General features: G+C 43.3%; 1 protein-coding gene across 5 annotated transcripts in view; it reads left to right on the top strand.

The window, feature by feature from the left end:
* LOC146785765 (phospholipid scramblase 1-like) overlaps positions 1 to 21,886 on the top strand; it is a 935,365-nt gene that overhangs the window by 757,159 nt on the left and 156,320 nt on the right. For all 5 annotated transcript variants that reach the window (XM_085633613.1, XM_085633616.1, XM_085633615.1 and 2 more), the window contains one exon: positions 14,808 to 14,972. In XM_085633613.1, the coding sequence (XP_085489739.1) occupies positions 14,808 to 14,972 (165 nt within the window). The remainder of the gene's footprint in view (positions 1 to 14,807; positions 14,973 to 21,886) is intronic.

Below are 21,886 nucleotides of genomic sequence, written 5' to 3'. Positions count from 1 at the left end.
TGACAGCATATTAATACTATTATCAACAACAGCAAGCACTTATTCCAAATTAGCTTTCTCAATTTGTTTCAAGCATTCAACAGCTTCCATCTGGAATAATTTCCAAATTTCATTATAAGTCGCATATATAAATCTTTTAGAACGTGGGGATTTAGGACCTAAAAGAAAATCTAACAAATGTATGTCTTCAGTCAGTAGAGAAAGATGTTGTTTCACTGCTGATAGTGTCTAATGTTCCAAACATTGTTGACATAACTTTCCCACTGAATAGGTGGTAGCAATATTAGAATGTTGTGATTGGGAGTATCGGGGACCCGGTCTGTTTGATTTGAATCTAGGTGTGAAATTGAAAAATCGAGCATGACAATCATTTGTGTCAACTGGCCACAACAACCACCCACCAGGACTTAAAAATGAGGAATTAAATGTACCAGTTTGCAAATTATTGAATTTTTCTTCTGTATAATTTGTAAGATTTTGCCAGTTATCATTTGCTTCTTTAACCCCTTCAGCGCGGCGCGGATTACCGCCCTGTGCTGAAGGTTCGTTGCGCGGGCGGGGCCGTGACGGAGCGGTTCCGTCATCCCCACAGCGTGACCGATGCGCATGACGGAACCGCTCCGTCATGCGCATCGAAAGGGTTAATCTTTTTCAATCCCAGGCAGGTAGACTGCTGGATCGTTTTATTCAAGAAAATCATTTGTGTGGGAATTAAACAGGCTCAAAATATGGTTTCTGTGCCCCGAACCTGCCAGGACTTTGTTCCCCAAATCAACTTCAAATCAATTGTCTTCTTCCAGTAATCATAACCCTTAGGGTGTAACTGGCTGACAAACGAAGACGTATATATAAGCTTAGTCTGAATGAGTGAAGTGGGAATTAATTTGAAATAAAATGACATGGTGTCCGAGGTGTCATATACTGTAAAATATGTAAATTTGTCCTTTTGTTTTTTGGGGAGGGAGTTGGACCATGTTCCCACTGTGTGTAATTAAAATAAGGGTGGTGACTACTGGCTCTGTGCAGAAAACGATGCCCATATTGATGATAACAGATCCTATCGGCATAGTTAGCATAATTAAGATAAAAGTCCTCTGATTCAAAAACTGTATAATACTGTAATTCAGAAAGAATGAAATTTACAGTGTCAACATCCCAATCATCCGAATGTAACCTAGATACTATTACATCACCCATAGAAACTTTGAACTCATATGGTATCTGCAGGATCGCCATAGAACCAAATATATTGAAAATAACTTTATCCCAAACTATTCCATCAGTCACTGGAACGGCTGTGACTCTGGAGTAGGGCTTGAAAAATCCAATTCAGAAGGATTTGACAATGGTGGATCTGTATAAATGACATTTGTTGTGGAAGATGTAATAGTAGAAACAGGTACCATGTTTTATAGGTTGTCAGAGGAGGTGTCAGCCTCCCACCTAGCTGGGGAGTGTCAGCATTGGTGGTGCTCTTGGGCTGTAATGAAAAGTCTTGCAAAAGGGTATGCACACTCCGCAGCATACTATAAAGTAACAGCCACTTGATGTGGTTTGACATGTTCAATAGAGATGAAGTGTTGGTCTTTGTATCAAGACGCAGTGGCTAATGCACAGTTCAAGTACCTTGTAGGCCAAGGACTGGAACAGGAGCACAGTACGTAGGGCCTAATTCCTTTTCGACTGCCATCTTTTCTCAAACCAGATCTCCAACTTTTGAAAGCCAGCCAGAGACTGGAATTTGTTCCTCAGCATTTGAAGATAGATATGCAGGCAATTGTTTGTGATCCTGAGTATGATGGAACTTTTGTAGGTCCTTTAAGGCAGCACAATGGCCATCTTCATCAAAGGCTGTGGCAGCTGACGCAACTTCTAGGACGTCAAGGTGTGAAATGTACATCTAGATGCCAAAAAGTACATGGTATGGGGTCTGCCCACCCACAGATCTTTTAGGAAGTGTATTAGGTGATTTTTGGGACCCCATAGAGATGGTTGAACCAACCATGCCTTGTACCTAAAACCCTAGCCATTAATGGCTGCTTAAAGTCACCGTTCATTCTCTTCACAATTAAATGACACTCTGGTCTATACGAGAAGAATAATGCACTTGTACGCCCATGGACATCAGCAAATCACAGTACACTTCAGATGCGAAAGCCAGACCCTTGTCTGAATGGAATGCACAACAGGCATGGATACGGATAAAGACCTCCAAGTCTTTAATATTGGTTCTGTCATCAGCCGAGCGCTGCGGTCAAACCCAGAGAAATCTTGACCAGAAATCAACTGCAACCAAGATATGTCTGAAGGCAGTATCTGCAATCAGTGGACCGCAGTGATCCAAAAACATACAGCCAAACATTTTTAGAAATGTATAGATGTGTTTGCGCTGGACAAGACACTCTAGTGAAAATACCGGAGCACGTCAGTCAGAGAGGAAACGAGCCACTAGATGGACTTTTCACTGTAGAAGCACGCTTACTCCGCACGCCTTCCGAGGGAGCCCATTGAGGCCCTGACAAAGTTATAGGTACAACTGACCCTTAACAAAACAGCGCATAACCTGATGCCCTAAAAAGAGGGGTAAGTGCAATGACTTACCTGCGCAGGTCACACAGTAGTGATTTGCACACCCGGTCCTGAAGAAAGCCCTCCGACCCGATTGGGCACCCCATGGGCTGAAACATATCGACCGCCTGACCACTCACCTATTTACATAGTTGCCATAGAACAGTAGCCCTTCTATTTAAGCACCGAAACTTCTTTTTAACCTTGCCCCACCGCTGACAGAATAAATCCAAACCATGGTACTGGAGGCAAATCTAAGTTCACCTACCCTCAATCTCACTATTCCTGATCACTACTGCGAATAACCAGTTGGTCTCCCTCCTGGTGGAGGTAAGCACAAATAAGACCCAATGATGATGCTGCTCACGTAATAGACCAAGCGGATAATAAAGATATACTGCTACAACAAGCATTACGTGTATGAGGGTTTTTTAGACTAGAAAACCTTTAGTCCCTGGCAAAAACAGGACAAGTGATCCATTCTCCCTTGATTATTCTAAGGCAAAGGATAAACATGTTCATACTGCAAAAATTCCTGTATTTGCAAAGTAGAGTCAAAGATGAAGTCAACTTCCATCGTTGTCAAGGACATAGCCCATTGTATCCATCGGGTATGGAGGGCCCTAGCATTAGGAATATTAGCTTTGGTATAGCCTCTATGGCTGGCACAGGAAAAACAACAATAATGCACTTTCCTTGCACAAGTCATCAGCTCAGCAGTCCGTATCTTTTCAGTAGAAGCAAAAGGCATATCTGCAGTGGAATATAAATATGATTTATATGCAGTGGGCATCGTTTCACCCTCATTAATAGATACATATGTAAATCCAATTGTACCTGGTATGACACGAATGACTAAGTTCTTGGTATTGATGCATGTATGCAAGTGCCATGTTTCATGCAAATCAGATTGTAAATATCGGAGAGCCTCTGTCTGATCAGCTGTCCAGCAAGGAGGAGAAAAATCAGGACGTATCAAAGCATGAAGAGGTTTGATACATTGTGCATAGTCAGGTATGTAGGTCCTACCAAAATTCAAAAATCTTAGGGGGGTTTGTAACATTTTCTAAGTGTATTTGGAGTCTGTAACTGTGCACACTTCTTCAGAAAATGAGGGGCAAGCCTCTTTTCCTCATGTGTATGTTCATATCCTAAGAGCAGGACACTTAGAAAGGCGATATTAGATTTTTCCAAAGTTGAACTTTTGACTAAGTTCAGCAAATACCAAAATTATGCAATCTACTCTCGCTAAACGAGAATTCAATTCATTATCCATAAAGTAGATAACATCTACATAGGACAGAGCGTCAGAGTCGAAGTCATTAATAATGAACACAATTCATACTGTAAATACTCCTGGACAATTCTTATAGCCCATAGGAAATTGTATATGGCGCGTCTGAAAACCTAAGGCGCTAACCACAGACCAGTCATGGCTCCCATGAGCCAAATTGGGACTGAAAAAAAAATTGGATATATCCATGGTGGTCTTGAATTTTTTACAGATAACATTATTAATGAGTGCCGTACTGTGTGTTTTTTGTACTGCAAACGTGCGTGTATGAATGTTCAAGTATCTATAAATTAACACTATACAATATGAATGATCTGATTTCAGAAAAGGAAAAAGAGGATTGTTCCTTTGCGACACACAGTTCAATTGCTCCCTGGTACACTAGTTGGGTAAGAATGTCTTTAACCGGTGCTTTAGCATCCCATTTAATAGGACACTGTGGTTGTACCTGAGGTGTGGATTGTAATGGAATAACATGAAAAGGGGAATACCTCTCCTAACCAGTATGATTATGATGAAGTGCAGGGTCCAATGCAAGGGCTCCTTCAAATGCATTTACATGTTTTACCTCATCAGTGCCGAGATGCGAAAAGGAAGGTAAAATGACGTCCTGACCCTGGTGGGATGCAAGCACAAAAGTTGGGGGCCAATCGGCCTCTGCCAAGAGAAGGTCATAAGACGTAGTTAAATTGTACCAGAAGATTGCTTTAATGGTACGTTTAATATAACCTTCAATTTAAATATCTAAAAGATGTAGGGGCACCTGCATCATTGTATTTTGCGGTCACAAAGGAGCAGATTTTAAGAATCTGCCCCTTTGCGACCGCAATTTTTGCATTTGGGATGGATCATCCCAAATGCAAAAGTTGCTATTTAAGTAATTCCAAAATTTTGCGATTACTAGAATTGCAATTGTATTTACAGAATCGCAAATTGCGATTCCCTAAATGCAATGCAACAAAAGAAATATAGTGATTTTGCTTTTAAGAAACACAAATTAACATCAACTTAAAGTTGATGGTAATTTGCGAAAACTAGAAAAATGCACAAAAGTGCACTTTCTCAAAGTTCTATGTTCCACACAAACATGCCATTGGGACATGTGTGTGTGCAACATGTTTTTGAATTGCACTTTCAGGGGTGCATCAGGGTGTCCTTTTGGCACCCTTGAAATTGCATGCGCAATTTGCGAATACCTATTTGGTACTCGCAATTTGTGCATGCAATTTCCATTGGTTCCTATGGGCCTCTAGGCCCATAGGAATAAATGGGAAGCAATTCCTTATTTGCGATTCGCAATTTGCGAGTCACAGATAAGGAATGTGTAGGAATCGCAATTTGTTTTGCGATTCCTACATGCGTGGCATTTTACGATTCCCAAATAGCGAATCGGTAAAATTCGCTATTTGGGAATCGCAAAATGCATGCTTGATACATATGCCCCGTAATCTGTCTGGAGGGACTATGAGGGTATCTGCGGTTTCAACTGTAACAAATGTTTCAGTTGCTTTCATTATCGAATTGGCAGAGAGTCCGGCATCTTATGGTCACTTCTGCCACACTGTCGAGGAGAGCCATCACCCAACTTCTCTTCAGGTAGAGGGTTCTCCCCATCTGCAGCATATTTAGCACTTAAATCTGCAACTTTCTTCTTCTGAAAAGGGGGCTTATATGAAGGAGGTCTGTCCTCCTTCTCAATCTTCACGTCAGATGCGCGTTATGTCTCCTTTTTTGGTTTCACATACTGCTCTTGACAGCCTTCTCTGTCGTACTGCTGGTCAGATGATTCCTAAAAGGAACGAGGAGAACGTGTATCAGGGACCTGATACCCGTCTGGAGTCCTAATAGTAGTATGATCACAAAAACCTTATTGTCTTTCAGAGGACTCCAGGGGTGGGGTACCTCCACGTTGCCTACCTTTCTGTTTTTCATCCTTGTCAGAGCTAGGCTTGCCAGGTGGTGGTACTGACACTCTGGTCCCCAAACTAAGGACGTATACACATTAGCAATAATAACTGGCAAATGAAGTTCACGTTCAGCAACTGCCACTGTGACAAGTCATTAGCATATAGCCAAAGATGCTGCTTCACCTTTAACATTAGAAATAATCATTTCAGAGACAACGGGAACATTACCCATACGTTTTTTATCCCCAGATCGAGTGCAGGACCTGCCCCATACTCATTCTGTAGTTGTTTGAGGATGTGCGGTAGAATGGCCATCAATGGAGTGCCATGACAAAGAGTATAAACTGCGGCAAAAATAGTCCCCCAGGTGTTGCAGTCAGCTATAGTGGGAACCAAGCAAGTGGGTAAGCCCATAGATAAAATCCTTTGCCTGTCCTGTGAACCCATAAGGTGAAACACAGCTTTGAGTTGATCGATTTTTGGGGCAATCCGAAATGGTATTTCTTCACAATTAGTGGGTCTTTTTCCCATAACTGAATGAATAATTACAGGACTGATAACAGGTGCTGCAGGCAACTTGGCTTGTGCTTTCAGGCCAACTGTAGCTGCACCAGCTAATAACATACACAAAATAAATTGCATAATATGTCTTTATAAGACTACGAGTACATTGCACAATCCACCAGTTTGTACGAGATTAAGTGCACCGAGATCAGTGTAGAGTGTGTAACCAGCTAATACTAGCCATATAGCCCCTTCACTGTTGAGAGGACTCATTTGAACAGGTGTAGGAACATGGGGAGGGCGCCATTAAACCAGGTCTGGTATTCCCAAGCCGTAAGAGGAATTTCAATAAGTGCATAAGGTCTATATGCAGCAGGTGCTTGGACAATTGAGTATTCATGAAAAGTGTTAGATTTAGCTTCCAGAGCCAGGAAGGTGACTCAAGAGTAAAACAAACTCAAAACAGAATACTGCAATCACTTATGCTACAAAAATGACAGAAGCGCCCGCATTATGAACTCCATGTTGTGCTAAAAGTGCATATACTGCCGGCCGGCAGTTGGCCACAATATCGATAAGTTACGCCATAAGTAATTTACAACAGATTCAAAGTATAGCACAAAATGGATAGAAACCTTTTAATATTCAAGCTTGAAAAACCAACTGAACTATATGGTCCGTCAAAACTGTGAAGGATGAGTCCCTAACACCATGGATGACTCTGATAAAAGGTGTGATGGTTTTGTGGACAAGCATAAGCACAACTCAGGGTGCCCGCTAATAAGTATCAGACCAAAACATTGGAGGCGCCATGTTGCAGGGCTTCTGCTTGGGAACAGAATTCTGCTTGGGACCATAGAACATTGGCAGGTAGGGACTGAGCCACCATACCACCTCAGTATCTAGGTCCAACTAGCTATAGTGCCCCACTTGCCCTCTTAACCTTACCAGAGAGACAAGTCAGTTGGCATCTCAGAACACAACCCTCTCAATGCTCCCAAGGATCGTGGTGACGGAACATTCCCTTTCACTCTCTCACTCGTCCACAATAGGATAAACCAGAAACACGAAGATAGTTTATAAAATGTATTTAAACTACTGAAGTAGTCTTTGCGCCACAATAAGAAAACAAATGCATATAAAAAATATTGCTAGCATGGATAACAAACCATATACCATAAAAAGCTCTGTCATGTTTTAAGACATATTAGCATTTAACCCCCTTCCTAATAAAGCTAGATGAATATATATCAAAGATCTCTTGGATTATTGGTGGACCCCATACCTTAGCATACATCGATGGACTTTCTGCATCTCAGCCGATGCATGAATCTTAATTCAGTACCTTTGTTCTCAGTTTGTCTGTTTTAAAACTCCTGTACTCAGCTATATGACAAGAGGTGTGTTTATAAACAGCAGCTGCACTCTCATATTATGTCTAACCATGGGCAGAGAACTCCGCTCCACTGGCGGAGTGTGCGTATTTTTGCATACTCCGCGTTCCGCTGAGAACGCACAGTTTATGCAAAACTCAGACTCCGCAGCGGAGCGGAGTTCTGCCTTGGGCCCTCCCCGCCTTCACCCCCTCAATAAATATTTTTAAAATAAAAATAAAAATTAAGGTAAAGAACACACTTACCTTTATCGTGGCATCTCCAGGCTGCCCTCTTCATCCTCGCCGTGGTCTCTTGTGCAGAATCCCCTACGACAGACGTACATCATGGTAAGACTGCACTTGTGTGTACAGTCCTATCCATGAAGTACATCTGACACAGGGGTTTCGGTTAGCACTGCAGAAGAGACCACGGCAAGGAGGAGGGCAGCCCGGAGATGCCACAATAAAGGTAAATGTGTTTTTTACCTTCATTTTTGTTTTAGAAATATTTATTGAGGGGGTGGAGGCACGGAGTGGAGCTCTAGGATGTTTTTGCCCAACTCCGTGGAGCTCCACGTAGAGCAACTACGCCAGCTCTGCCCAGGCCTGATTATGTCTTTGTACTACTGCCTGACCAGAGAGAAAAACAAGGGGTATTGTTATTTGACCTTGTCTAAGGTGCTCAGACTAAATCTCAGGAAAGAACAGAACACAAAAACATATGCAGTTACAAATTGTACCTGCAATTGTACAAATTGTGGCTCAAAGCAAATGTGTTTATACAGTAATAAATGCAAAAAAAATGCAGCCTACAATGTGCACAATTAGACTAACATAGGGAAACTACAATGGGCCATGAGTGAAACACATTACAACTGAAGGGGCCTTTAAGATCTTTAATTGGGTGGGGCTGAGGGAGGTATCCTGAGTTAATTTGATAGAGAGAGGTTTTGGCTATGGGTGGGCAGAACTTGTGGAGTTTCACTCTGCAGATTTTCTCTGACTTACATGAAAACGCAGCGAGATTCCACCGACTTCAGTGAGTAAACAGAATTGGTACATCACGCTGATTTTTAGTTGCCGGAGCTTGTTCCACACTCTAAAATCTGTGCAAACAGCAACATGTGGTGCATTAGAGGCCACTGCTTCTTTGCTGCCTCTCGAGTAGATTTACAACTTGAGCTTCAGCTTTCTCACCATCACCACCCACCAGCATTGAGAAACTCTTGCCAGGTGCCATCCCAATGGCTAAAATTTGTGCTAGGTGTCGCCAATACTCACCCGCGCTTACCAACTTACCATTGGTAAGCTGTGGGTGAGAAAAACTTTGTCACTCATTGGTTGGTGGAGTTTTGCCAGAAATCTGTGTTACTAGTATAATGCAGAATGGGCCACACACTGAGCACTTCACTGGTGTGTATGGAGTTTATCGCCCACCAGCATTTTTGGTTCAGATGAAAAAGGGGCCATCCAAACTTATTGGCCAAGATTTTCTAAAAAAGACACTATCCAATCTAAAGCCAGTCTACCAATACCAATATGTTTAAGGCACTGTAAGCAGAGCACATGTTGCACAGTATCAAGTGACGTTGAAGGGTCTAATAAAATCAATGCTACTCACCCCCCTGATCCAGGGTTTGTTTAATGTTTTCTGATACTTCTAGCAGTGCAGTCTCAGTGCTATAACTAGGACAAAATCCTGATTGACTCATACGAAGTACATTATTGGCCTACAGGTAGTCTGACAGCCGTCTATTTATCAGTTTCTCAAGGAACTGGGAAATCACCCAAGAAGTGAAATACGTCGATAATTGCAAAGGACAGCTGGGTCTGCTGAAGACTTCTTTAAAAGAGAAATATGTTTAGCTTGCTTCCAAATGAAAGGTACTGTGGCAGTTATAGAGCAGTTTAAGAGCATATTCACAATTGGATTACCACCTCTATCACTATAGTTAGGAGGAAGGTTGGACATGGTCCACTGGCGATCCTGACCCCATTCACAGGATAATAGATTCCAAGTTCTTCAAAGAGAGAGAGTTAGAAACATTCAGAGAGCATTGCACATGGTCCGAGCTGGAATCTATATGTTCTTCACACTTATCCAACATAGGGGAATTGATCCAACTGGCCTGAATCTTATGGATTTTATCCCTAAAGTTTTTTTAACGTTTATCAAACAACATCTGAGAAAGACAGTGTAGGGATCTCGCTTCTAGTGGCCTATGGCGCGGCACAGAAACCAGGCGGGGTCAGGAAGTTGCTACTCATAGACCCTTTTATTACGTCTCACAGAAGTAGGGAGGTATCATCTAACAAGGGTTGTAGTCAAAGGAAACAAAAGTAAAGGATTGTAGTCTCCACGGAAAGCAACAGTTCACCGCCTGGGATTTGAAGGGGAATAAGCGTCCCCAGAACTCCTTCCTTTTCTTTGTAGTGGTTTTTGGTCTTCCTCTTTCTGTCTGCAAAGGGGGTGCTCTTTCTCTCGGGAAGGTCCAAGAACCGGTGAAGCCAAAAAGAAAGAAAAGAGAGGTACGTCTGGGTTAGACTCTCTGGTCGCAATATAGGGGTTTTGTGCCACCTTCACCGGTCGTTCGTGTGGGAAAAAGGGAGGGGAAACCGAGGGTAGGAAGGGGAGTGATGGTGAGGGAGTGGGGCTTTGTGCTACCGTCTCCGTGTGATTTAACTTCTGGCTCCCCAGCAGCCCCACCAAAAAGACCCCCGCAGTGGCACTTGCCTGAGGCCACGACCCGTGAAGCGGGCCGCGGCGGTTGGACCCGGGGCGTCCTCTCCTCTTTCTAGGCCGCCGGGCTTGGATGCAGTGCACTCTCTCTCTTTGCTGGGGCCGCGTCCTCCGTAGCTCTCTCCGTGGTCGCCTGCCGTCTCGGCCCTCTCTCTCCTCCTGGTTTCGTCCTCGCCGCCTCCGTCTCTCCTTCCGCGCTCGCTGTCCTCCTCCCTCCTGGTCGCCTGTACTTTCGCCGTCTTCTCTCCTCCGCCGGGCTCCTCCTCCACGCTGCTGCTGCCCGTCTTCCTGGTTCCGCTCTCCCCTATTTCAGGTTCCTGCCTGCCATCACCACGCCTCCCACGCACCACTAGACCGCGGGCCGTTTCCGGTCTGTGTAGTCCATCGTTTGTCGGGCTGCCACACTTCCGGTTTGTCGCGTCCTCCGGCTCCTTACAGACAGTAAGTGATAAAACACCTTTCACTATTTTAAAAACCTCTCATGGTCCATTTGAGGCTATAGAGATTTTTTCCTCTTGTAAAAAATGTTTTTTCTGCCTTTATAGCTGTATGATAGCTTCTTAAGGCAACTCTGTAAGCTTATTTAACCCATTTTCCATAGGCTTCTCTAGACCTCTCTGGCTGTAGTAGATCGTATGGAAATAATTAAATTGGAACAGTCATAAATTTGACGGAATGGCCAAGACCTGAGCTGCCAGCCTAGAATTCTGCTTTTCATAATCCTCCATCTTCCCAATATCTTCCTCCCAGGCCACCCACACTCCATGTAGGGTATCAGGGGCATTTAGCATGAGAGATTGATATAGTTTTGAAATACCCTTTCTGCCTGGGTCACCTTCACCTCAAGTGTGTTGAATTTGAGCAGTGCCCTAGCTCATGCTGTTACATGTCCAAAGAAAGGGCAGGCAGAGAAATGTTAAGAATTTGGATGTGTGGAGTTGAAATTCTTCACTTAGTTTTTCAAAAGATAGAATGTGATCTAAATCCTCTAAATTTTCACCATTGAAAAATACCGATCATGTCCCACTGTCGGAATCTCAATAACTGTGCTGTAGGTTTTAACCAAGTCACCATCCACATAGGGTTTTGTGTTGTAAGTTTGCCCAGTCAATTGACTTGTGCGAGTGCCATCAGCCAATGCAAAAGGGGGAGTCTGGTGACCTGAGAGAGCAAGTGCGAATAGGATCCTCCATACAGTACTCATGGAGTCCCCAGTTTCTCGAAGGACAATACCTCTATGCACAACAAGGAGTTGTGCCAGGCTCCAAACAGCCAGTCACCAATCAGAATCATTTGTGTTACCCAATAGTAATCTGAGGTTTGGAAAACCTAGGCCACCCATGTGGACTTGTAACACACAATTGGTGAAGGAGATTCTTGGAATCTTGCCCACCCTTAGGAGCCATGATAACAGTGCTTGTAAGTATCAAAGGAATGTTTGGTCAATAATTAACAGGTAATTCTGGAGTATATTAAGAAAATGGAGGAGTACTATCATTTCAAAAGGTGCCACCCTACCTAATAAATTGAAAGCAAGTGAAGCCAAGTTTTCCAGAACCCTCTGGGTATGCCACCGGTTATGTACAAGTCTCAGGCTATGTGTGAGACACATGAGATGCATATCCTTAGGCAGCAGAATGGGCCTTTCACACTCCAGTACCTGGCTTCCAGTGGACATTGGGAGGGGAGCTGTACCAGACAGTGGTACATATGTAGACTTCTCCCAGTTAACGATCAACCCCCAAACCTACTCATAGATGCATAAAATATGTGATAGGTGTGATAGCGAACTCTGTGGGTATTGTCAGTGTTAGACCTGGCATCATTGGTGTGGGTTTCACCAGTATTTTTGGCTTTGTCGCCTGTTATTTTGTGTGTTGGACTTCGTTTTTGCTGGTCTAGATGCTTTGGTCACTTTGCCACTGCTGTTCAGTGCCAGAGTGCAAGTGCTCCCTGTAAATTGTTGTTATGGATTGGTGAGTTCATTATTGGCATATTTTATTTACTAGTCAGTCCCTAGTACAGTGCACTGTGTGTGCCCAGGGCCTGTAAACCAAATGCTGTTAGTGGACCTGCAGCACTGATTGTGCCTCCCACATAAGCAGCCTGTAAAGGTAACTTAGACCTGCCACTTCAGTGTCTGTGCGCAGTTTGGTACTGTCACATCCACTTGGCAAGTGCAGCCACTTGCCAGGCCCTAACCTTCCTTTTTCTTACATGTGCGTCACCCCTAAATTAGGCCCAATGTACCCCTGTTGGCAGAGTGCAGTGTATGTGACAGGTAGGATATGCCTTGATGTGTGTGGCATGTCCTGATAGTGAAATACTACCAATTTCGTATTTCATCTATTGAAAGGCTTACTTAAAATACCTTATAAATATAACTTACCATTGGAACAGGATAGGAAAGTAAAGTTTAGCATGCCTGAACTCAGAATATGTACCCACTCACACACCCATGCAACCACTTAGACACCAACTGACAGATAGATGCAGACATTCACACAAGCAGTCACTCACCCATACATTCAATGAGACACCTAATCACCCACTTATACAGTTAGTCACCCACCCACTAAATCATCAACTCAGGCCCTCATACACCTACTGATTCACCAATAAACCTTGGTATATATATTTAACACTCATAAACTAAAAAAAAACACTAAGTCACTGGATGATGTCATCAGTGATGTCATTTGAGATGTCATCAGAAATGTCATTAGTAATGTTGCTGACCATGTCATGAGTGATGTAATATGTGAGTTCTTAAGCAGTGCACTGCGGGGGCGTGAGTTATAGTTAGCTCAGCTAAACAGCCACTCAGACACCCACTCACACACAGATGCACACAGTCACATAGCCACTCACATAACATAAGTTAGAAGTAGTATCACTCACTAGTAGTACACAGTATATACTTTAACTTATGCAATAGCTTAGTAAATATGTTTAATAATCATAAACTCTTAGAAAATAATTACACACACTGGATGATGTCATCAGTGATTTAGTCAGAGATGTAATTTGAGATGTCATGAGTGATGTCACTGACCATGTCATGAGTGATAAAATATGTGAGGTCATAAGCAATGCATTGCGGGGTAGTGAGTTATGGTTAACTACTGAATTTCAGTGGTTTTATATGAGTGAAACCTGAGCCTAACTATAACGTCTCTATAACCTTTGTTTTTTTCAGTGAATTTCTAAGTTTTTTTATTCCATCTCCTAACTATAACGTTCCGGTAACCATTGTTTTTTTCCCAGTGAATATATATATATACATATATCTATATATATATTGATTTCAAGCACTTTATTGCACAGTGAGACATGTGGCAGATCGCTTATTTCCACAGTTTGCATTGCGTTTCAGCTCTTCTCCTGAGTCTTGAGCACTGGTTTTGTCTTAGCCTCTGTCTTTGAAATGACCACGTATTATTGAAAGACTATTTGATTTGTTGTGACATGGTCTTCAGGTCATATTCTCATCAGAAAATGCACATTTAAAAGTCATTAAAACATTAATTATTGTTCTCAAACTGCATGCATAAATCTGCCATTTCACCTCAAAACTGGGGAGAGTAGAATCTGGGCCTGGGTTTTACTTGCAACAAGTCAGTGACCTCCTCTCACTCTCCTCAGCAAGTCCCTACAGAGCCAGATAGGGGCGTTAAGGTGGCCGCATCACAGGGTGGACACTCCAAGACTCAGGGCAGGAAACAGGCTCCCAAAGTAGTAATCTACCTGTTGTGGCACATACAGACTATGTAGGGTGGCACAGTAGCTGCACAGTCAGGGGGAAGCAGGTAGAGAAATAAATGGTACTGGTGCATGAATGCTGCAGACCTTGTTAACATGTGTGGGCTGTCCCAGTTGAGCCACAGATACAGTCTAGATTTTTTTCAAATAGTGAAAGTGAATTATGAGTCCAGTTTAGCATTGAGGCAAGCAATATGCTGGTTCCAATACATTAATTTCTTAATGGTTAACAACATGTGTTTTTTAATTTCTGCAGTAGTTGCAATTGACGTTAAAGCTCATGCACATCATGGTGATATTGTTTCTGCTGTTACATAATCTGTGTTTGGGTCTCCGTGGACAGAACTTGAATAGAAGTGACAGCACAATTTTATGACCTGACACATGTGTGATGATTTGAAGAGTCCCAGTAGGGAGGAATACATTCCAGCGCCTACCACCGGAAACCACCGGCTCTTATTAAGTACTGTGTAGGATTGCAAAACAGGACAGTGGAATGTTATTTTCAATGGTTCTGAAGGATTATATATTCAAACATATATATTGTTTTTAAAATATAGGTGCTCACATGTTGTGCTTGTTCACTATAAGCATAAATATGTGTTAGATTGTGAAGACCTATGCCATTTTCAAATGCTTTCTATTTTTTACTTAAAGATGCAAGTGTGGTATTCTGAACTATGCGCCATACGAGGATCAGGACTTGGGCATATTTTTCAAAGCTGGAGTCCCTTTTTGCCTACATTCATGGTTCAAAATGCAGCTTTGGAGAATCTCATGAAAATCATAGGCACCTGCGCTATTGGAGAGGCTGTATTCAAGGTATGTCATCAAACAATGTTTATTTTTAACTTCAAAGCACTACACCATTTATTGAATGATTACTGTACAGCTGCAACAAGTGATTCCCAGTTAACGCTACTGTTTGACTATTTGCAGTGTGTTCAAGTAGATTGTTTTTGCAGGTTAGGTCTTTACAAATATCACTTAAATCATTGCACTGTTTTAAATAATAAAGAAATGTAAGGGTGGGCGGAATTTGCGTTGTCGCGCTCTGCAAAGATCCGCAAAGCTCCGCAAAGCTCCGCAAAATGGTAAGAAATCTCCGCGAGCATGCGGAGTTCCGCGAATATGTGGAACTGCTTGTTCCGCCCGTTCGCGGTGCTTTTTTCTTGTTCGTGAACGCTGTTTGCGTGCTCGGGGGGAAATATCTCGCGAACATGCATTTTGAAAGAGCGAACAAGCAAACAATTCCACGGATTGCGGAATGTTCTCCGCGGAACACGAAATTACCCAAATTACGCAAATTCCGTGAGCGGAACGGAATTTACCACCCAGGCCTACAGAATTCTCTAATTGATCAGCAATAGTATTGTGCAAACATTGACAAAGTATAGTCATAAAACCACCTATTTTAGGTTGTAATCAGAACTCCTACTGGTAGATTCTCACTTACCATCAGCATAAAAAGGTATGGCAATGGAATAAACTTTGGGGCAAATTCCCAAAGCCTTTTCCTAGCATCATGCAGAGTTAGGTAATCTTTTAGAGTTTATGGGAGCAGGAGCATTACCATACTTCAGATGCGCTCTGCTCTAGGTCTGGGCATGAAAATCTGCTCCGTTCGCGGAGTTTGCAGAGTTGTTCCCACTCTGCGCTCCAAGTAGCATGCAGAGTTCCAAAAAACTCAGCTCGTGCTCACCAATGTTAAGTTTGCGAGCGAGGAAAATCTTACTCCAGACCACCTCCCGGCCGGATTTCTCAATGCGGGCGGTCACAGATGGCCGCTATCACTTGCATTGAGAAGCCTTTTGTTCATGTTAAGGAAGCTGCCACTCGAGTAGAGCATCTACTTGAATGGCAGAACGAAGCAGCACCCTCTTGTGCTGTGCATGGTGTCATTTGCACTGATTTTCTAGTAAGGGACAAACATCCAGTGCTAAAAATCAGCGCAAACAGCATGACCCAACACATTCCGCTCGCGGAACTCTGCACAGCAGAATTTTTGGGTCATTTTGACCATGTAGCTGAACTCCACGAACTCCACCCAGGCCTACTACGCTCCCACCAAACTTGTGGTTCCTGCACTCCATTTAGAGTTGCGAGAAGTGTCATATTTATATCGGTGGAACCTCTGCTAGCTCTTTTTATTGTAAACCTTGGCCATGCCAAAAATGCACATGGAGTCCGTTTTTTTTTTCTCCAGAGAAAACACCTGCTTTAGGAGGTTTCTTTTCTTACCACACCAAAAACTTTATATCCAGACTGATAGTTGCTGAGAAGATTGTTAGTTCTGAATGCTCTTGGAGTAATCACAACCCCTTTCTTTCCATTATTTTTTCTGATGAAGGGGAGATTGGAAAAGGGTCCGCACATGTTTCTTTTTTTGAAATATTGATGTTGGCCGGTTTGAGCGGACCAATAATTATTTCTGCATGAAGAAAGACATTATTCATATTAGTGGATCTCATTGCAAGGGAGGAGAAGAACTGCTTGAGACAAATGGCCGAACAGGGGTGTATTTAGATTTTTTTACAAAATGGGATTATAAAATAAAGAGGTGGAATGAGAGGATAAAGAGGCAGCTCCAGAGTTCTGATGATGATATTGTTAACTTGAATAACTGTGTTGTTTAGATATTTTGAGAGTGCTTTTTCTTCCTTCCTTTTTTTCCTGTTCTGGTAGATAATGGGGATTTGTGGATTTCCTTTTTTTGGGGGGGGCTCATTTATGCATTTGGTTGGGCAAGAATGTTTGTGCCAGATGTACGAAATTCCAATTTTGCATTTTCTAAATAATGAATCATAAGAAATCGCTATTTATGAAATGCAAAATTGTATGTACAAAAATTAAGATTTCCTAATAGCAATTCCTAGAGAGTCAGAGTTGCTGTTAGGAAATCTCTAGGAAATGCAGTAGCAATCCTACTTATGGGCCAAATAGGAATGGTTTTGCATTTCCTAAATTGTGATTTCCTAATATATATTGCAAATTTGAAAATGCAAAACAAAGGGTGCCTATAGGCCTGAGGCCCCCTTGGTATACCCCCAAATAAGTGGTACACATGTAATGCGCACACATGCCATAGGGGCATGTGTGCGCCTTATGGCGCTTTCTAAAGGTATTTTGGAGTGCTTTTTTTAAATTGCACATGGTTACCATCGACTTTGAGGCAATGGTAATAGCATTTCCTACATATCCATTTTGTATTTAGGAAACGCTTTGTACATGTAGTTAAAAATCGCAAATAGAAAATCCCTATTTGCGATTTCCCAATGAGGATATCACAAAATGCGAGTTGTATTCGGGCTGGTTGCTGGTGAGCCATGATTGGAAATTACATTGTGTGATTCCCTATCAGGCTTTGTATATAAGGAAAGGCTATTTGCATTTCTTAAATGCTCAAAAATGCATTTCTGTCAGTTGAGAAATGAACATTTCTTTCATACATCTGGCCCTTTTTTCTCATAATTGGTGCTTAATAACATCTATGTCGCTTATAATGGGTTTGCCCTCATCAAACACAGTCTTGTGCCATTATCTCCCCAGGTTTCTCTGCGCATCCTTCAACTTAGCTAGTCCCCACTGAACCATCTGTTAGTAACATTGCAGCATACGGAGGGGTTTTCTGCATTCAGCTCAGGCTGTGGTTATCTAAGGTGGATGATAGGTTCTTTTAGAGCTTGTCAAGCAGTGATTTGGGGTCAGTACCAGAGGGATGGTAGTCTTTGACGATGATATACGTATTTTCAAATGTTATTTGTAGATATAACGCAAACTAGAACCGACGGCATTATAGCTCTTTACAACAATGTTTAGAAAACATGGAGAAAGGGTGCTGGGCCTCCGACCAGCGCTCAGGAATTCTGCTACGTAGGACTTACAGGAGGTACCAGGTGGGCCCCCAAACTCCCTCAGGAGTAAATTGGACTTCATCCCCCATCCCGTAGTCTGCCAGGAGGCACGTTTGCAGAGTGGTGGAGAAAGGGGGGCATGGCTTTTGAAGACATCTTAGCAATCCCACTATGTGGGACTTACTGGAGGTAACAAGAGGGGTAGTTGGCCCCCAAGGATGTCCTTGGGGGCCAACTACCCCTCCTATTACCTCCAGTAAGTCCCATACAGCAGCATTTGTTAGTACTCATAGCAGGCCATGCCCCCTTTGCCCATCAGTCTGCAAACACACTCCCCAGCGATCTCTTGGATCGGGAGTGAAGTCCCCTTCGCTGCTGGGAGTCCTTAGGGGCCAACTAGCCTACCTGATACCCCCGGTAAGCCCCACACAGTGGGATTGCTAAGAGGTGGACAAAGGCCACGCCCCATTTCTGCACCGCTCTGCAAACGCGCCTCCTGGCACGCTCTTGGTTGGGGGATGAAGTCCCCTTGCCTCCTGAGGGTCCATGGGAGCCAACTAGCCCTCCTGTTATCGCTAGGAAGCCCCACACAGCTGGATTGCTGAGAATGGTCTGAGGCCACGCCCTCTTTTTACACCAGTCTGCAAACGCGCCTCCTGGAGCACTCCTGCTCGGAGGATGAAGTCCACTTTAGTCCTCATCACCCCACCAGCAGTGCCCCAAGAGGTGCGTTTGTAGAGTGGTGTGAAAAGGGCCGTGTCCTCAGACCACCTCTCAGCAATCCCACTGTGTGTGGCTTACTAGAGATACCTGGTGGGCTTGTTGGCCCCTAAGAACCCTTAAGATCCTAGGGGACTTAAACCCCCAACCCAGAATGCACCAGGAGGTGCATTTGCAGAGTGGTGGAGGGAGTGGGCGGGGCCTCCAGCGAGATGCCGGCTTCCTTGTTATTTTTCTTATTTTAGAAGGGGGATGTGTGGCCCCTTTCTCTTATTTTTTTAGGGCCCTCGGGACCCCATCACCCAGGGCCTGACACATTTAAAAGAAATAAAAAAAACAGGAAGAGGGCTGCACGGCCCACCTTCCTTGGCCGATTTCAGCCCCGGGAACCCCATCCCCTAGGGAATGGCCACATAATTTTTCTTTATTTCAATGAAGGGGGCCGCGCAGCCCCCCTCCTGAGGCCTTTATAAGCCCCTGGTACCCCATCCCCCGGGGCATTGCCCCATTTTTTTAAATTAAATATTCTGGACGGGGCTGCGTGGCCACCTTCCCTGGGCTACTAATGGCCCCAGTGACCCCATCCCCGGGGCCAGCCTTTATTTTGAATTTTAGAGGGAGGCCACGTGGCCCCCCTCCTCAGGCCAATTATGGCCCTGGGGACCCCTTCCCTAGGGCCAGCCTACATTTAAAAAAAAATAATTAAATTAAAGGGGAGGGGAGCCGAGTGGCCCCGCTCCCCTGGGCCACTTCTGGCCCCGGGGCAGCCGCGGCACGTGGAGGGAGTTCTGTGGGGCGGTAAGGCGGGGCGGGGGAGGGGCAGGGTGGGGGGTTCTAAAAACCGGAATATGGATAATTGCAGGTAAGTAAACAATTAAATAAATAAAACAAATTTCGTAGCGTGCGCTGCATCGTTTTTGTATTCTTACAGGAGAAGGAGTTAATACCTTGTTATGAAGAAACGTAAAAGAGCAAATATAGAGGGTGTCAAATATGAAATACAAGCTATGTGCTTTGTTATATGGAATTTGCCCACTTGGGCCAAATTGGACAATATGAGACTAACTCATGCTTAGACATAGAGCATATCGAGTTATTGTGAATTATCATGGCCCACTGGGGCAGAATTGGAGTATTAACTCTTTCATATTTATGCACAAGAGATATTGATAATCTTGATATCTTGGGGCACACCAATATGAATTGCTCCTCTATGTTTAAAATGTGGAAAATGATATTTAGCAAGAGTTATTTCCACTTGATTTATTTTGTATTCATTTATTCCACTCTAACACTATGTTACCATTTATAAATTCACCACTCCAAAATGGATGCAGTTTTTGCCTCACATTTAAGCTAACGATGTAGTCCTTTGTTATTGTTCACACTGTTTGCATTATGTTTTATGGGTAATAACAAATGTCAAACCGACCTGTGAGAAAGGAACGTCTGTTCCAAAATGCGTTTGGCTTTGTTTGCCACATGAACTGGATTGAATAAACCACATTGAAATTGGACTTTGGACTCGGCACAATATTTTACCCACTGTGAGAAGGATTGTTGTTTGTTGTTTGTTTATATATACATTCAGTGAAAAAACCATAGGTTTCACACATGTTATAGTTAGCTGGATATTTTACTGATAAAAAACCAATGAAATTCCCCCGTTATAGTTAGTGCAGGCAACTATAACTCACGCGACCGCAATCCTCTGCTGATGCTAATACTGTATTTAGACAATTATTTGCCCATGTCTTCTTCCATTAAATTTTAGCTATACATATATTACAAATATTTTTTTTTCATAAAGACACATATGTCATCAGCAGAGGATTGCGGTCGTGTGAGTTATAGTTGCCTGCACTAACTATAACGGGGGAATTTCATTGGTTTTTTATCAGTAAAATGTCCAGCTAACTATAACATGTGTGAAACCTATGGTTTTTTCACTGAATTTGCAAGGTTTTTTAAATGCTAATTCCTAACTATAACATGTGTGAAACCTATGGTTTTTTCAGTGAATTTGTACGGTTTTTTAAATGCTAAGTTACTTTACGCCATTCGTGGCGTGCGCGCCCACTTAACGCAGTTCGTTCCGTGCGCGCACGGTGCGCTTCGCGCACCGTGCACGCACAGTGAGCACGCGGTGCGCTTCGCGCACCGCGCGCCCACTTTACGCAGTTAGTGCCGTGGATGGGCCATGTACGCACGATGCGCTTCGCGCACCGTGCGCACATGGAGGAGATATTATGCACTTCGTTGTGAAAGATAAGCTTTTACATTTTTTGCAATACTATATATTCCGTGCACAAATGGTGCCCTGCGGGCACAATTTGCACACGGGGTGGGGAAATTGTGGATAATTTTTTTTTTGAATTTTTTTTTACCGTACGCGTACGGTAAGCGTAATCGGCGATTTTTCATAAAAAAATAAAAATGAATTTTTGGCCTTGGGGGTTCTTTGGGGACACATTCATCAAGGCTAGGTGGTTAGGAGCTGGCTAAACAGTCCCTTTACATGTTTTTGGCCTTTGTTTTTCATCCCTCCCTCAGAGTGCGAGAGAGAAAATGGCGGCCGCCGCTTCCTGGTTTCGAACGATTCGAATGTTTACTAAGATCTAACAGCCAATCAGAATCGCGCTCGCGCACGTCACCGTACGCGTACGGTAAGCTTACCGTAAGCGCACGGTAAGCGCACCGTAAGCTGCCACAGATGTATATATTGATTTAAATGCTATTTTCTCAGGAACTACTGAACAGATTTAGACCAAACCTACAAAAGGCACTTCCTTGACCTGAGAACTACCTCTCTGCCAAATTTCAAGTAACTCTGTTCAGCCGTTCGGGCTGTAGCTGTGTCTAAAGGTCCTATGGAAAAATGCATGGGAAAAACGCGTTTTGGGACCCCCCTTTTATCTCAGCCCCTGCTTGACGAATCCCCCCGAGACTTTTAGGGTAGGAGCGGAGCGTAGCGCCCCACCTATTTTGAAAATTTCGCGAGGATTCGTCGACCGGCGCCAAAGTTATTCCAAATAGAATGTTGCGGATTTCCTATGGAAACAGGGTCCTAACTATAACTATCTACTGGCGACCGCCAGTAGATAATATATATATATATATATATATATATATATATATATATATATATATATATATATGTTA

Source organism: Triturus cristatus, chromosome 11, assembly GCF_964204655.1.
Source record: "Triturus cristatus chromosome 11, aTriCri1.1, whole genome shotgun sequence".
Lineage (NCBI taxonomy): Eukaryota > Metazoa > Chordata > Amphibia > Caudata > Salamandridae > Triturus > Triturus cristatus.
Note: the sequence above shows the minus strand (reverse complement) of the source record. Positions and strands in the feature narration are given on the sequence as shown.